The 17964-nt window shown below is 47.3% G+C and overlaps 1 protein-coding gene across 3 annotated transcripts in view; it reads right to left on the reverse strand.

Annotated features, from left to right (window-relative positions):
* Positions 1-17964, reverse strand: part of Il16 (interleukin 16) — an 80214-nt gene that overhangs the window by 23803 nt on the left and 38447 nt on the right. For all 3 annotated transcript variants that reach the window (XM_075953038.1, XM_075953039.1, XM_075953037.1), the window contains exons 3-9: positions 9667-9775; positions 6710-6843; positions 6235-6345; positions 5343-5457; positions 3011-3084; positions 2051-2267; positions 392-509 (exon numbers count right to left, since the gene is read on the reverse strand). In XM_075953038.1, coding sequence (XP_075809153.1) covers positions 392-509; positions 2051-2267; positions 3011-3084; positions 5343-5457; positions 6235-6345; positions 6710-6843; positions 9667-9775 — 878 coding nt within the window. The remainder of the gene's footprint in view (positions 1-391; positions 510-2050; positions 2268-3010; positions 3085-5342; positions 5458-6234; positions 6346-6709; positions 6844-9666; positions 9776-17964) is intronic.

Raw genomic sequence — 17964 nt, forward strand, 5'->3', positions numbered from 1 at the left:
CACAAAGAGCTCACAGGAAAACCCTGCACTAGACGTCTATGTTACTACGGATTCTGTGTCAGTCTAGCCTGAGTTAGAGCAAGCTTCCTTTGTTTTCCGTTGCTGTCTGACATTCTCGGGTGCCATGTTTCTTAACATACGCAGAGATTTCCGGGCTATCAGTAACACTGAACTCAATCGACAGCTTTGGTGTGGGGCTGCTGAGATTTTGTGTTACCCCGCCCCTTTTCCCTATGCCCAGGTGATTGACATGGCTGTGGCTGTGCTACAACTGAGTCGAGCCTGAATCCTTCCGCATTTCTCCTGAGGCCAACCTCAGAGACTCCTAAAGGAAGCCAGTTTTCTCTGCTCTAAGCCAGGGGACCATTTAGGAAGAGAAATGGGGACCCACCGCAGCCGTCCATCCAGGTGCGCCACGGATCCAGGTGACAGCGTGTGAACGAAGATGCCCGAGATACATTGAAAGTAGGGGACGCTGCACAGGCCAATCCCCAGGCCAACACCAGCCTCTGGAATGCAGAATGGGGGAAAGGTGGGGAGTGTGAGCTTTCCTGGGGGGGTGGGGGTCCCAGCCTAGTAGAAGCCTCTAACACCTGGCGTCCTAGGCTAGGCAAGTGTCCAGGTCATGATGCTCATTCCACCCCTGTGTGTGGAGTGTCACTGTACACAGGGGCCATTTAGGGACCAAGTGATGGGCAAAACAGATGGTGAGGAGGGGGTGTGGTAAGGTCAAGTGGAGAAACACTAGGAAATGAGAGAGGGGAGGCGGCAGGGAGGAGGATACAGGAAGGTGAGCAAGAGGAGGCGGGAAGAAGGGAGGAGACATTGATGAGTATTATACAGGAAGTAAAAGGGAATGAGCTAGGAAGTGGCGGGATGCCCCTCCAGGCCTCTGCGACGACATTTGGTGTAAACCATGGACAACAAAAACAAGCCAGGATGAAGAGATAGGGCGGAGGTGGAGGCTGGGAGGAGGGTGCCTTGTTGCTGCGGGACCAGAAAGGCCGGTGTGGGCAGAACATGGGCAGGCATGGGGAGAGTGGGCTGAGGAGACAGAGGGCGGGTGTAAAGAAACAAACACTGTTTAACTCATAAGAAAATGCCACGGGACGGTCGGGAGTGAGGAGGTGGTGTAATTTAACTACCATCTTTATTAATATGCCTGGCTCTATATGGAGAAATACATATAGATGGGCAAGAATAGAAGCATGAAGGTCACTGGAAAGGCCCTGTGGGCACAGAGGGTGGCAGAGGGAGAAACAGAAGGGCATGGAGTATATTCCAAGGGAAGGAATAGAAGGAATGGATCAATAGATTAGCTCAAAGGTAGTCTTGAATTGAGTGGCTGGTAGGTGACAACCCCACTCTCCAACAGGGAAGTCTGGGCAGGACCAGCCCGACGAAGTTCTGCCCTGCAGGCACCCATGATGCTTATCACTGCACTTGGATCCCAGCTCTGCCCTTAACAGTGCCCCTTGTCCCTCCAGCCTTTACGAATTAGCCATGCACCTGGGATCACAGAGAGAATGGCTGCGGATCCCTGGATGTCAGCTTGATTAAAAACAAACAAACAACCCTCCATTCGTTTTGCAGGAACAAGAAAATGGGCCCAGAGAGGGTCAGTGCACTGTTCAAGGTCTCAGGATATTAGCCACAGAGTTCAGTCTGGCCCACTCCCCCCACCCCGTGTGTGTGTGTGTGTGTGTGTGTGTGTTTCCCTGCTATATGCCTGCTAACTGTCTCACTAAAGACATAAAGACATTGTCTGGGTTAGCTAGGACAGGTACCTATTCCTAAGCCTGATAAACTGAGTTCAATCATCAGAACCCACACGGCAGAAAGAGAATCTCAGCTATGTTCCCTGTGTGGCGGATACACAAACACATACTCAATAAGCAAGAAGAAAGGAAGAGGGGATGGGGAGAGAGGGAAGGAAGGAGGATGAGACCCGATGGCAAGTCCAGCTGGACAAAAATAGCATCTGCTGGTCACCCGTTCTGTGCTGTCCCCCTAGGACAGCGGTGGGCAAAGGCTGGCACAGCGCTCCTACCTTTCTGCAGAGACACCTCCACCATGATCCTGTAGTTGGGCTTGGCGGTGCTGGCAGGGGACGCGGGGCTTTCCAAGGAGAAGGGGCTGCTGTCCTGGGCACCGCACGTGCTGGAGCTGAGGGAGCGGCACAGAGGGGGCGACAAGTGGCTGCACAGGGATGGGGGTGCCGTCAGGCGGGTCCTCACTGTCAGGGTCAGAAGCCCCTTCTTGGCTTGCTGGAAAAGAGTGATGGTATTTGGAGCCATTTTCAGACAGGTGGGAAAAAGAAAACAGACAGCCAGTAACGATGATTGCTGTTCTCCAAGGAAACGCAGGGGTGTGTGTGTGTGTGTGTGTGTGTGTGTGTGTGTGTGTGTGTATGCATAGCATACAAACATGTGAGAACTTACACAAGACGCGTACACACACATGTACCCAGAGTATATATGTTATATGATATGTGACATGGGTGCTTACCCAGATAGACTCTTGAACTGAACTAACTGGATGGAGACGCAAAATACCTTTTAGTGATTCTTTACAAACTCAAAAAGGCAGTGGTGGCGCAGGCCTTTAATCCCAGCATCCGTGAGGCAGAGGCAGGCGGGTCTCTGAGTTCTAGGCCAGCCTGGTCTACAGAGCTAGTTCCAGGACAGCAAGGGCTACAGAGAGAAACTCTGTCTCTAGCCCCCTTCCAAAATAACCTCAAAAATTCAAACCATATCTATAAATCTACTATTATAAATATGCATGTTTTGAGACAGTTTTATAAACCTCTAGTAGTCTGAATGTCCTGATTCTACTAACATTTGTAGAGGAATTTTCTTAACGCTGTGCCCGAGGGCAGCGTCGACTAGGCAAAGGCTAGGTCCCTGCAAAGGGTCAATTTTTAATTTTGTGGCCTCAGAGGAAGGAGACGAGGCTAGGTTTGACTTCACTACTGAGGGTCTCAGACTGTGGACAGAGGCTAAAATGTTACCTTGAACTTCTGCAAGGCATCCTGGTGTGTTAGGCCAGCCATTGATTCACCATTGAGTTCCAGGATTTCATCGCCTGTCGAGGGAGAGAAACGCAGAAGCTAGCAAGCTTTAGTCAGGCTTTCGGGATATACTCGGGGCCTTGGGCCTTGTCCCTAGGCCAAGCCTAGCCCTTGGCCTTTGGAGTTTGCCACACTCGAGCACTGTCTGGGCCACCAATCTCAAGTGCCAACTTTGCCATTTGGCTTTAACTGTGTTTCCCAACAGCTTGTCATAACTGCTTCTTTTTAGCTCAGATACTGTTTAGTTTAGTGTGTCTATGTGTTACGAATCAAGGCTGCAGAGCTCAGAATGGTGGGCCGCTGCAGCCAAAGGGAACAATGACAGAACTCGACCCTTGTCACCAGAAGACTCCATATGACTGAGAACACATACGCGGGAAAAGTATGTCAAACGACCCTAATCATGCAATCCCAATACACAGGCTACAGGATCACCAGAAGTCGGAGGCCAGCCTGGGCTACTTATCGAGTCCAAGGCTAGACAGGGCTACAAAATAAACAGAATTAAAACGTAATTAAGTGTGTGCTTAGAAAGGGAGAGGCAAAGCCAAAACTTCAGAATGTCCGCTCCTTAATTCCACCAGAGCTGACTCTAAGTCATTAAAATATCTGTCCCCAAAGGCCAAATAACCCAGTTCTGGGCTTGTCTTCCATGTCCCTCTTTTGGTCGTGTCTGGAGAACATTGATGAGCCTAGGTTGTGCTAGATCTATTTCACACAATCGTTTTCCGGAAGGAGAAGGAAAGCCAGCCATTCGTGGTGTGGGGTGCACCCCAAGCCCATCATCACCAGCATGCTCGCCCAGAGCCGACGTGAGCACGCACGCCACTTTTGAAAACAATTAGGCTACTTAATTCTAAACCAGGAATGGGCTGGTAGGAATTCTGTTTTTATTATTGCTATTAACTAAGGGAGATAACCCCACCCTGCACCATTTCCCCCCTCAAAACATTGATGGTTTCCAAAAGTCCAAAAGTCACGAAACACCAAAGCACACCCCTTGGATTCGGGCCTACTCCTTCCCTTCTCCTGCCTCCTCTTCTCTTCCTGATCTTGCCTGGGCTGCTCCTGTAGACCTGCCCTTGGTCCTTTTCCCCCTCTCAGTCCCTCCCTCCTCCACACCTCTGTGGTTAATTCACGCCTTCCCCAAGATCCCCCTCTTGGCGACCGCTTTTCAGTGGGCTGTCGGACAGCGCCATCTAGTGCTCAGCCAGGCACATCGCCCTCCTGCAGTTCCCACTTCTTCAGCCTTTTCCTCTTCCTCCTTGGCCTCTTCCTGTTCTCCAGTGGACTGAAACTGGAAGCTGTCACACGTCCTCATTACCCACTTACTGCCTTTTCCCAGGCTTCGGCTGTTCTCATTGACTCTAGTCCTTGGAAGGGTTACTGTTCCAGACAATCTCAAGAGCAGGCGACAGCCTCTGGTGCCAGGCTCCCGTGCCAGCCTCTGAACAGTTCTCCTGCTACCTGCCTCCTGTCAGCCACTGCATCCTATACACCACTTCCTGACTCACCCAAGGCCTCTCTATCCAGTGCCTCCCACTGCCCGATGCCGCACTGTGCTTGGGTTGGCAGTGTTTTCTGTAGAGAGCCAGATAGTAAGTAATTAAATCTTTGCAAGTCTTACCATTTCTGTTTGGATGACTCAACACAGAGTTGGAACATCAAGGCAGCCATGGCCTCACATGAAAGAACATGGCTGAAATTTGAATCTTGTCATAATTTGCATGCCACAAAAACAGGAAGATAGAATTTTTTGAATTAAATTTTATTAATCTTGTGTGTTGTGTGTGTGTATGCGTTTAAGGGTTTTGTTTTCTGTTTGTCTTCAGAGACAGGATTTCTCCGTGTAGCCCTGGCTGTTCTGGAACTCACTCTGTAGACCAGGCTGGCCTCAAACTCACAGAGATTCACCCGTGTCTGCCTCCTGAGGGCTGGGATTAAAGGCATGCACCACCACAAGAATTTTAATTAATGGATTGATGACAGGTGATTAATTGATGTGTATAGGCATTTTGCCTGTATGTATATCAGTATACCACATGTGTGCTTGGTACCCTTGGAGAGCAGAAGAATGATAGTCTGCTCCTCGCTATGATGGCGTCCTTGAGGGGAGAAGTCTCCCACTAGAGATACGCACCCCTCCCAAGCACAGAAGTGTACTCTGAAAGCCCCAGATGCATTTTCAGCTCTCGGTGCCTCCTGAGACGCAGTTCTGGACTACGCTTCTCACCTCTCAGCCACACTCGGAGGGGGAGGAAAGGAGGCCTACCTTCCTGGAGCCGTCCGTCGGCCGCAGCTGCACCCCCAGCAAAGATGCTCTTCACGTAAATCCCAATGGGACCGTAAATGCTGTCCTTCCCCCCGACGATGCTGAAGCCCAGGCCCTGGGGAAAGAAGAGAGGTCAGATGGAGAGTATCCCAGCTGTTTCTTAGACTGGTCTTTTCTCTAAGGCCCTGCCTAAGCCCTGAAGAAAGGAATCGGGGAGGAGACAAAGTTCCTTTAGTTCTGTGGGGTGGTCTCAGGAGTTAACCAGGCAGTGTGGTTAGTAGCTTGGGGCCAGTTTGGACTATATGAGAGGCTTGCCCACAAAGCTGGCAGAGGGGTGCAGGATAGAGAATAATGCCCCATTCTCTCTGCTTGAGTATTTCTATCCAATCGCCTCCTCTGATATTGTTGTGAAATAAGGCTACAGAATTCACAGGCTGTACTTGAAAATAAAATACAATGCCCAGAAACATCAAGGAGACGTTAATGGCATTAATAGTAACAGCTACACCCAGGGACACATCCTTTCTGCTACCAAAGGCCCCTTGTTCCCTCCATCCTGTATCCATCCGGTCTCCTGCCATAGGACGCCAGTCACCTGGTCTTTCTACAGGTGCTATTCTCCCTGTCATTATTTCTAGGTCATTCTCAGGAGCCGACCAACACATCCTAGGATTATGTCGGGGAACAACACTGTGGTGTCCTCAGAGAGGAAATGATCACAGTGGAACTGGAAGAATCAGCGTTGCTGAAACTCCGGCGAGTGCCTGCGAGCTTGGGTTTGCCCCTCTGTTGTGCTCGGTGTCCCGCTGCCCTGTTCCCACTCTTCCCTAGATGACAGCTCCTAGAAGAGTCAATGCCCCAGCGCTTCCCATTAATGATGATCTTTGCTCACCTTTGCTTGGCCCTTCATCAGCACGATGTTGGAGATGACTGAAGCCTGCAGACCCCCAGACAGCTGCCCAAGCTGAGCGGTGCTCAGTGACCGAGTTGGTCTTGTAGTGCCCTGTCACGAAGAACCCGAGAGGGCAGGAATGAGCCACCGGTGACATCAGCCAAGAAGATCCCCACCCTCTACCTCCCAAGGGTCGCACTCAGGCAGGAAGCTTTTTCTCTGGTGGCCTGGCTGCAGATCAGCAGAAAGGGCTCACTCGTGCTCGTGAAGGGGTAAACCAGGGGTAATAATTCAGACCATACTGTCCCCAGAATAAGCCCTGGAGGCCAAGCAAGACCTTCAGTTGAGTTTGAGACATCCCTATACACTGTGTTCAGCTCAGTAAGCTCTCTGTAGTCTGTGAGCAGAAAAGCGCTAGTGTGATTACGCAGCCTCCGTTCCTCCCATGTCTCCAGGCCCCTCCCCTCCATCTTACCGAAACCGGGTAGTCCAACTGTTGAGAGAGAGACTTCCTGTTGCTACAGAGAGAGTACGGTTGCCTGTCGGTGGGAGCTGCAGATTTCTTGGCCATTGGAAAATCAATTTCTCCTGCGCAATAGGGATTAACACCTAAACAGAGATGGACGGGGTGGGGGGAACAAACAGGAAGAAATCATTTGTGTGCACTCAGATATCAGCCTCGCCCATCAATCGCCAGCCCCTTCCTTAGGTGAGGGTCTGTGCGGGCAGAAACCATCCAGCACCCAGGATGGTTGGTGCTGTCCTCAAGGCTGCAGAAGACCCATGGTAATGACCTCTACCAGATGAAAGAGAGAAAGAGAATTAAGGACAGAAAAATAGGTTGCCGTTTGGAATGAGTTTCAGTAGATTGACTACAGAGCCATAGGCAAATCCAGTGTGAGGTGCTGAGGCCATGCTGAGCTGGGCTCTGCCCTTTCTGACCCAGGCAACTAGTGTGCGTTTGGGTGCTCCGTACCTTCTGTGGATTCAGATCTGTATAAACAGAGGCCAGAGCAGGACATGGTTCATTCTCCAAAACTCTGGCTGTTCTGGGTCCTCCTCTGAGTACTCTGCCTGAAAATATTTGTGGATGTATACAAGGCGATAGAAAAATGCATCAAAATTATCATCTTCAAAGCGGGGAGTTAAAACCTGCAATGCCTACCGCACTGGCTCGATTGATACCAAATGTGGTTAGGAGCCCAGCTCAGAAGCCCAAGCAGTTTTAGAAAGAGAAGCTATAACTTGAGATGAATATGTAACAATAATAATAAATTTATACTTTAAAGCTAAGTCGAATTATGAACTGGAAAAGTTAATTGCCAAAGGAACTAAAAATGGATAACACTAAGTTCTTTTTCTCTCATAAAAGGGATGATTTAGAAATTTTATTCTGAAGTATTTATTCAGTAATTAAGTTTAATAAATTAGTTAGCCACTTTGAAATTCTTAATAGTTTTGCACAGACTCCCTTGGTTTCATTCTAGACAGAGCCCCCTGCAAAGTATGTAACCAGTACCAGGTGCAGAACAAGGCAGAAAAACAGTCACAGGCAAGATGGAGAAGCCTGTGCAATACATATTTAAAAGAATAATAGTCGCGCAGTGTGAAATGGTTGATCATGTCTGCTGCTGAAGGAATGGCAGGTTAGTGTGGCTGTGTGGTCAAAGTCCTTCAGCTGTATCTACCGACCGTTTAAACCAAAATTTAACTCCCGGGCCATTACAAACAATAAACCAAGTTATACATGTCTCCAAACAGGCCATTTAAGGACGGCTCGTAGTACCACAGAGAATGAGGCTCAGAGAGACGAGCAGCTTCCCCAAAGTCACATAGATAGTCACTTCCAAGGAAGTTAGATCCCAATCTAAGCATAATGGCCCTCAAATATGGTGTCTTTCATTTTGCTTTGTTTTTGGGGGGTGAGGGTGGGGGTGAGATTGAGACAGGTTCTGCTGTAGCCCAGCCTGGCCACACGCTCAATGTATATAGTCCAGGCAGGCTTTGGACTCCTGATCATCCTACCTGTATGGCCCACATGATGGAACTACAGACACCACCACACTCAGCCTTCAAGCCTTCTCAGTCATCAGCCACTCCCTCCCGTGTGGTTGCCACTCAGCATTCATGGGCACCAATTGCTTCCAGGACCCCCCCCCATAGATACCAGGATATGTGGGTGCTTTTCCATATTTTGTATAAGCTTACTACATTATTATCACATAGCAGAGGCAAATAAATGCACTACGTATGCTGGATTGTTTAGAAGACAAAGGGGAGAGAAAAGAATCCACGCATTTTCTGTAAAAATGTTATTGTTTTTAAAAGTAGTTCCCATTTACAGATATGGAGGCTAAATGGGGTTCCCTTCAGGAATCAACATAGGTGCAAAAAATTTCATGTGTAAACAATAAGGATTATGGTAATGAAAGACTAAAAATAATGAGAATATTTAATAAAAGGGAGTTGTTAACTAGACTATAAATGTTCATACAATTCCACTCTAAACACGGTGTTTAGAGAGGAATTTCCAATGACTTGTGCACACACATTTTCTGTAGCCACATGGGAAGAGCATGGCATTAACTGAAAATGTTAGCCCTGCTTCGTGTTAACACCTTCAGCGCAAGCTAAATTTCGCCATGCCTTTCTCCACTCTTCTGATTCTATTTACAGCACTCACGAGTCCTCAGGTCTTCTGATCTCAGCCCCTGTCATGTGCCAGGTGAGGCAAGGGAGGCTGGGGTTGCAGGGGAAGCTTGCTCAGCACAGGAATTATGCCAGCACTCAGGATAGGAGCAAAGGTTTTTTTTTTTCTCTTCCCCAGACCAGATCTCCCCAGCATGTCACTCAGCCAGAGGTGCTGTCCACATAGACATGGCCAGGTCAATGTAGAACCCCTCTAGCTGTCTGGGAAGCACACCCATGAAGCATGCCCTCTGAGAGACAGACAGTCAACTTGGTTTACCCTTGATAACCCAGGAAGGACCCAGCCCCCTAGGCTCCCGGCAGCAACAACAGTCCTGATGTTCAGGAGCAGGTAAGTCCCTGTGGTGGGCTGGATGAGAGCATCCCCACAGGCTCATGCATTTGAACATTTGGTCCCCAGTTGGTTGGGCTGTTTGGGGAGGTGTAGGCAGTGTGGTCCATTGGAGGAAGGATGAGAGGCAGTCTTGAGAGTTTAGACTCCTGTTTCCAGTTCTCTCTCTGCACCCGTACTCACATCTGCTTCAAAATGTGAGCTCTCGACAGCCTATTCCTACCACCATGACTGTTTGCTGTCTCCTTCTGCCACTGTGGACTCTAGCCCTCTGGAACTAGAAGCCAGAATAAACACATTCTTTAAGTAGCCTGGGTCACAGTATTTTCCACAGCAACAAAAAAGGAACGAATACAACCCTGTTCCCGAAGATATTTTGGCAAGATACTCACTGGTGGAGTTGCTGCGTGTCCTCTGGTGGCAGACTTTAGGGAACAGGAAGCTACTATTTTGTGCTTCTGATTTTCCAGTCTTTTCTCTGGAGGAAGTTGTAGAAGGCTCCTGTGAAAACAGTTTCCATCTTTTTTATTCAGCAAATTAAGAGTTGAAATGAATGCTTAGCATAATGGGGCATGGATGTGGGAAGTCCTTCTGTATATGTATTGCTTTTATTGATTGATGAATAAAGCTGTTGCGGCCAATGGCTTAGCAGAGTAAAGCCAGGCAGGAAATCCGAGCAGAGATAGAGGGGAAGAGTAGGCAGAGTCAAAGACACACAATGTAGCTACCAAAGGAGAAGGACACTGAACCTTTCCAGTACGCCACAGCCTCGTGGCGTTACACAGATTAATAGAAATGGGTTAATTTAATATATAAAAGCTAGCTAGGAATATGCTTGAGCTATTGTGCAAACAGTGTTGTAATTAATATAGTTTCTGTGTGATTATTCAGGTCTGGGCAGCGGGGAAACTAAAGTGGAATCTGTGTTTACAGGCATGGACCAGAGAAATACCTGTTGATTTGTCTGTCTCTCTACTGAAACAGCAGGCAGCTTGAGGGCTGGGATTTAGAACCATTCTTAATCATTTATTCCAGATAAACATTTGCCTAACTAAAAGGTACTTAACAAATAGAAATTGCATAGTTATTAAACAAATGCTACAAATGTCAAATGCATATGTCAGGGTCTTGATTACACATGGGGAGTTCAGCAGTGATCTAGACAGGCAAGGACCTGACGTTGGATAACCGACATTTTAGTCAAGAAAGGCTAACAATAAACAAAGGTGAAAGATCACCACAGAGAATGACAAGTGTTCAGTCAAAAGGATTAGAAAGTGGCCTGAACAGAGAGTCTTGGAGACCTGTACTAGAGACGATGGGGGTGCTACATCGCCCTGAGACAGGCACTCACAAAATTACTGCTGGGCAAGTACAGAGTTTTAAAGTATTGAATCATCCAAGTGTTCTCCTGGGTATTATGATTTTATTATATTGCTGATTTCTATTTGCCAGCATTTAATTTAGAAACTTAAAAGTCAATATCAAGCCGAATTGTTTACAATCCTCTTCTATTTATGCCTTACCATATTGAATTATTTCACTTTTTTTTATCACAATGATTTTATAGGAATAGCTTCTAGGACTTGGGAGATGGCTCAATCTATGAAGAGCTTGCCACCCAAGGACGGGGACTTAGGTTTGGATCCCCAGTACCATATAAAAAGCCAGGATCTCAGTGCTGGGGAAGCAGAGGCAGGTGGACCCTATAGCCCATTGGTCAGGTCTTGCTGAGTCAGTGAGCTCCAGCTCCAGCTTTGTCTCCTGTCTCCAAAAAGTAAGGTGTAGAGGGAATGAGGAAGATAGTCAGTGTTGACTTCTGATCTCTGTATGTACACGCATACACCATACCACACAACATACCACACACAAACAACACAACATACCACATACACACATGCCACACAAACCACACACACTCAAACACACAAACACACACCACATACACACTCACACACACACCACATACACACTCATACACATTACACACACTCACACACACCACACACTCAGAGTTTCCATTGTACTGAGTATGTTAAATAACCTAATTAGTCTCATCTCTCTACCAGGGTGGAAGAAACCATCTGGCTCTTCCTTGCATGAACAAAAAGCATCTGGAAGAACTCTCCAGCCCCCCTCCTTTCTCTGAAACACCAGAAGTGGAGAGTGAGGGGCACAGAGGCTAGCAGAGAAGGTGAAGGGATTACTTTACTTCTGCTTCCGGGTCTGCTCTCTTTTGTAACTTTACAAACGCTGTGACAGTCACATTGGCTTCGTCACTTACTATTGCAACTGTGTGTGTGTGTGTGTGTATGCGCGCATATGTTTCAAAGAAGCAGTAGGTAGGAAACTCCATAAACACAGGGATGTCCATAGCTGTCGAGTTTGAACGACCAGGTAAATGACTTGGATATTTGTTATTGGACCTGGAAGCTATAGCTAAAGATAGTTTAGGTGTTTGGGGGTGGGCACTTAATGTTGCAGTGTCCTGGAGACTCCTAGTCTACCTGATGTGACTACCTTTATGAGAAGGCAGGTATGGCAGGGGCTGGTTAATTCTGTGTGCTGAGTGGCTACAATATTCAACACCTGGTGTGTGGCCCGGAAACAGAGAATCCTCCTTGCTCTGCCTCTCATTGGGTATCTCTGGTATTAGCTGGCCTCAGCCGACCTCAGCCAGCCTCAACCGGCCTCAGCCGGCCTCAGCAGGCTGGCACTAAAGACACGGCTGGCGTTTTCCCCACAAGTTTCATGGCTTTCCTCTCCCCAGTTGTTGATGGCAGGCTAGTGAGCCTTTCTGAGTCCACGCCCACCTGCACTATGACATACAGAAACTTCTCACGGGATCCAGAACATGGTTAGCCCCCTTCCATGGCTACTGTTCAGACAATTGTTTCTCCAGAGGTGTATATTTCTTTTGAGTTTTGAAAGACTTTTCTGCCCGGTGGCGGAGTTAACCAGGTGAGTGTCGTAAGCTATCTGGATCCAGAAGTCCACTAACAGACTTTCAGGAATAGAGCTAAATCCAGTCTGACACAAGAATTCATGCAAGAAACCACAAATCAATTCCCTTTTATTTCCTTGGTAAGCCGCCACTGTGAAAACAGATGAAGTCTGGGCCGCCTCCTAGGCAGTCATTTTTCTTTTCAGCAGCAGATGGCGCTGTGTTAGCCTGAGCAAAATGACCCATCTTTAAGGGCACCAACCCGGGAAATTCCTGACACGTGACCAAAGCAGTGATAATATACAGGAGAGAGTTGATTTAGCCGAGCTCTTGAGACTCTGATTTCAAAATTAAGTGTGTGATCTGCTTTTCTGAGCACACTGGCATATCCAGCCTGATTTCCAAAAGACACTTCTTAGTGATGGCCACGGCAGGAGGTGGCATCCCAGCTCTAATGTGAAGGGTTCCCTCTAGTACAGTCTCCACTGCCTGCTCTCCAGTGAGAGGACAGAAGTAGCGATCTAGTGTGGCCTTGGGACCTCCGCAGGCCTGCTAAGCTTGGTCTACTTGCCCAAGGGTGACCCTTATTCTTGAAGCCCCTCTGAGACGTGAATTCAGTCAGTGTATTGCCACTTCTAGATGTTTAATAATTTGAAAGTAAATACTTAAAGTGGATGCACACAGGACATGGCCTGATGAGCTTCTTTTAAGACAGTGTTTAGAAGAGTTATTTTAGTGTACTGATACTTGTGTTTGTATCTATAAGTTCTGAAATATTTTACAACAGTCTGACTATAATAATGTAAAAAGTACACTGGAAAGGGCTAGAAACAGATGCACTGAAATAGCAACATTCATTCAACGAACGTTTGCTAAGAACTTGCCGTGTACTGGGTTCTCTTCTTCCCAGTTGTGATAACCCACGATAGGCGAGACACACAGGACAACGGTTTCCATGAATGAGGAAGGACGTATTTGAATGATGAAGCTATGTCTGCATTTTCCTTTCTTTTTATTTTATATGTGTATGGACTTGTGTGTGCATATGTGTATGGACTTGTGTGTGCATATGTGTATGGACTTGTGTGTGCATGTGTGTATGGACTTGTGTGTGCATGTGTATGTAGAGGTGACTTGGATGTCATTCCTCAGGAGCTCCTCGTCTTGGTTTGGAAGACACCACTTCTCCTTGATCTGAAACTCGTTAGCCTAGGCTGGCTGGTGAGCAAGACTCTGCTGTCTACTGTGCTCACCCCTCAGCGATGGAGTGACATTCACATCACTCGGAGACCCGCCTTTTTGCTTCTTAATGTAGACTCTGGGGGTTTGAACTAAGGTACCCCACATGCACAGTAAGCTCTCTACTGGAAGCTGTTTTCCCAGTACTTTCTCCCCCATTAGGAACAGGGTCTCACGTAGCCCAGGCTGACCTTGAACTCCATATGTAGCCAAGAATAACCTTAAACTTCTGATCCTCCTGAGTACTGAGATTACAGGCCCAAACCACCACCCCCGTTTAACACATTGCATATTTTCTAGGTTTTCTAGCGTATTTGTCCTTTTAATTGGGCCCCAAACAAATTACTAACATGACATTTATTTCAACTGTTACAATAGTAGGATTTTTTTTTTCTTTATAAAATCCCTAATCCAAAATAAAAATTGTCTGGCTAGTCAAACCAAGATGGCAGGAGAATCGAGGGAATAGAACAAACCCATTTTTTCCTGGATTGAACAATAAAAGAATGCTCTGTTCACATGAGGGGTTCACTTTCTGACATTTTCAGTGTTGGTTGAAGAAGGCCTGATCCAAAAGAAGTCTTGCCATCTTGGTCTTCCACAGGACTTCACAGTTCCCAGAGCACATTCCTGCCTCATGACTTTGCTCTCCGTGGAAGTGCGACCATGCACTTGAGTCTGTCTTCCTTACCAGTCCGTGTTCCCTAACGAGAGTCATCTCTGATGTAAGTCTCAAGACAGCTGATCCTTCCCCTCAGCCATGTGGCCAGTGTCTGGCCTGACAGAAGGCAAAAAGTTGCATCAAATCAGGGCCACATCCTCAAGCTTCTGGATAACTGTGTGAAACTGAGGTGCATATCTCTTTAGCCTTCTGGGAAGGGAACGGTTTCCCTAGATTCCACCGCGGCAGGAATGGAGACACACTGGTGGATGAAGATCAAACTTAAGTGGCAATTTTGCATCGAGTGTGAGAAGACATGCATCCTAAAAGTTCATGAGCAAGGCAATGCAGGTGTTTATAGACGCTCTGTGGCTGGCTCACCAACGCGACAGTGCCCCGTGTGCTCTGAGTTCATCTCATTGCCAAGCTGGAGGCTGAGTGGAACAGCTGATAAAGGGTTTGTTATGGAAGATGAGAGCCCGAGTTTAATCTCTAGGACCCACAAAAAAAAAACCTCCTGGCGTGATGGTGAGTTTCTAAGCTCAGCACTGGGGATGTAGACACAGGAAGAGCCCTAGGCTCGCTGACTGCCCAATCTATCCTATCAGGTGACCTCCAGGCTAATGTCGAAACCTGTGTTGGAGGAGGTAGATGGCGTTTGTGAGGATGACACCCCAAGGTTGTCCTCAAGCCTCCACATGCACACACACACGTACGTGTGTGCACTCACACGCACACACACACACATACATTTTTCAAGAAGAAGTTGGAGAGATGGCTCAGCAGTTTAAGCACTGACTGATTTCCCAGAGAATCGGGATTCAACTCCCAGCATCCACATGGCAGCTAGCAACCATCTGTCACTCCAGTTCTTCCAATACCTTCCTCTGGCTTCCATGATGCATGCATGCACACGGTGCACAGAGATGTGTGCAGGCCAAACACCCGCACACATAATATAAAAGAAATCTCAAAACAGATGTTTTTGAAGATGTCAAATTTGGTGGCCTCCCCCTGAGACATGAGTGACGAGATGGAAGATGAGGTCATGAGACCAGCAGTCTTGACTTCTTCGTGACTCTAGACACACTGCACCGCTGCTCGGACTCAGTTTCCTTTTCTGTAAGCGAAGAGGCAGACTAGCCATCTGTCACCATCACTTGGAGCGCTGCGCTTTCCAATGCAACTGAGGATTATGTTCAAAGCCTCTGAGCTGCTTTCCTTTTCTGAAATGATCACATATCAGAAAATGATTCACAAGACTCAAACGGCTTCCCTTGGCTCCCAGGGGAGCCTGGACACTCTTGGACAAGCATGTCCTGGGTGGGGCAGCTCCTCATCAAAGGAGTCTCTGTAGGAGCCCTGAGAGCAAGTCCACAGAGGCCTCCCTCTGCAGTACACAGAACAGAACACTTCTGTTCCTGTTCCCAAGGTGGGGTTTCTCTCCACGCTGGGGCTTTGTCACTGCGGTCAAAGGGCTAACACAGTCATTAGAACACTCTTCCCCTTGTTCTCATCAGAGACTGTGGTCACGGCAGCCATTCTGTGGGCAATGCACGCCACCATTACCTAGACATCCATCTCTGCACCAACCCAGTCACAGGGGGACCAAATGGCCTTGTGGTCCACTGTCCAGCAAGCTCTTCACAGTACTTTTACCAACATTAAGATCAGTCCTATTGCTTCTAGGGACAAACAGCCGACTCTAAAAATGGAAAGCTACACAGTCCTCTTGGAATGAGAGGATAACCCAGAATTATTGTAGGAGAAATTAGGGGGCATTGTGTCCTACAAGCAAACTGATTCCAGAGCCTAAAGTTCTCCCAAGGCTTACGAGTCCCATTGACCCACTGGGAGAGATCATTTTGCATGTGGACTGCTCACTGGCATCAGTGACAGACTTGACACTCCGGAGCTTGCTGGCGGCCTCAACGGAAACTTTCCTGTTTTCTTTTGAACGGAGGTGCTGTGACCGCTGCCTCTGAGAAACCCACACAGAATAACCCAACCATCCCCAGCAAGGTCCATTTCCTGTGGTTGGGTTGACATTGCGGCAACAGGCTTCGCTTTTTAAATCACAAGGACACACAAGCAGACTCCAGCAGATCGGTTCTGGGCCACCACCTGGTCATACGGATGATGTCCCTTGTCTGGTATTTTCAAGGGGAAGGGACAAGCACAGCCAGGACTTCCCTCTAATGTCCACTCCCCTTCTCCACAGCATGACCACTGTCACCAGGTCCTTCTAATTCCACCTTCTCAAGCCTCTCCAGCACGCCATTCCCACTCCTGTCCCGGTCAAGGTCCTGGCCCAGATCGCCTACTACAGTGGCCTCTGATACCGTGAAAAGAATATTTCTAATAAACGCTGCCAGGGTAGACCCATTTCCACACACGAGGACATGAGTTAGACTCCATTCTCAGGCCATGCGCACAGACTAACTGTTTACAAAGGGGGTCCAGAAAGGGTGCAGGGAAAAGGCAGAATACGTGCAAAAGGACACAAGTTGTGGAATAGGATCTGAAGCCAATGTTTTTTATAGTTTCAACTCTATCATTTCTGGGGGTCAGGGGGGTCAGGTGAGGAGTAAATGCATAAAGATGCACTTGATGGTGAAATTGTGGAACTCTAATCTAATGCATTGATGGTGAAAGTGTGGAACTCTAATCTAATGCATTGATGGTGAAAGTGTGGAGCTCTAATCTAAGCACCACAGCTTCAGAAGGGCCACTACAACTCTTTCCTGAGGTGGATGGAGGTGGGTCCCGATGTTCCCCATATACTTTTTTACAATTTACTTGTCTTTTTCTACTTTCCATGTAGATTAGATCCATGTATGTCTCTCTTAGGGTCCTCACTGTTGTCTAGGTTCTCTGGGATTATGAATTGTAGACTGGTTTTCTTTACTTTATGTCTAAAAGTCGCTTAAGTGTGAGTACATATGATAATTGTACACCTGATTTTTGATCAAAAAAAGCAAAAATATCAGATGGAAAAAAGAAAGCATATTTAACAAATGGTGTTGGTATAACTGGATATCAACATGAAGAATTAAAATAGATCCATATCTATCATCATGCAAAAAACTCAAGTCCAGATGGATCAAAGACCTCAACATAAAGCCAACCATACTGAACGTCATAGAAGAGAAAGAGGGAAGTACACTTGGATGCATTGGTACAGAAGACCACTTCCTAAATATAATCCCAGTAGCACAGACACTGAGAGCAAAAATTAATAAATGGGACCTCCTGAAACTGAAAATCTTCTGTAAAACAAAGGAGACAGTCAACAAGACAAAACAGTGGCCTACAGAATGGGGAAAGATATTCATCAACCCCACATCAGACAGAGGACTGATCTCCAAAATATACAAAGAACTCAAGAAATTGGTCATCAAAAGAACAAATAATTCGATTTTAAAAATGGAGTATAGACCTAAACAGAGAACTCTCAACAGAGGAATCTAAAATGACTGAAAGATACCTAAGGAAATGCTCAAAATCCTTAGTCATCAAAGAAATGCAAATCAAAACAAGTATGAGCCAGTGGGTTTTTGATCCTACTGCACGTACTGGCTTTGGGGGAGCCTAGGCAGTTTGGATGCTCACCTTAGGAGACCTGGATAGAGGTGGGCGGTCCTTGGGCTTCCCATAGGTCAGGGAACCCTGATTGCTCTTCGAGCAGATGAGGGAGGGTGACTTGATCGGGGGAGGGGGAGGGAATGGGAGGCGGTTGCGGGGAGGAGGCAGAAATCCTTAATAAATAAATAAATTTGAAAAAATAAAATAAAAGAACTGCTTTGGCCCTATAGCAGAGCTATAGGAGAACAGAACTAGGTGGAG

This window comes from Microtus pennsylvanicus, chromosome 18 (assembly GCF_037038515.1).
Source record: "Microtus pennsylvanicus isolate mMicPen1 chromosome 18, mMicPen1.hap1, whole genome shotgun sequence".
NCBI classification, from domain to species: domain Eukaryota; kingdom Metazoa; phylum Chordata; class Mammalia; order Rodentia; family Cricetidae; genus Microtus; species Microtus pennsylvanicus.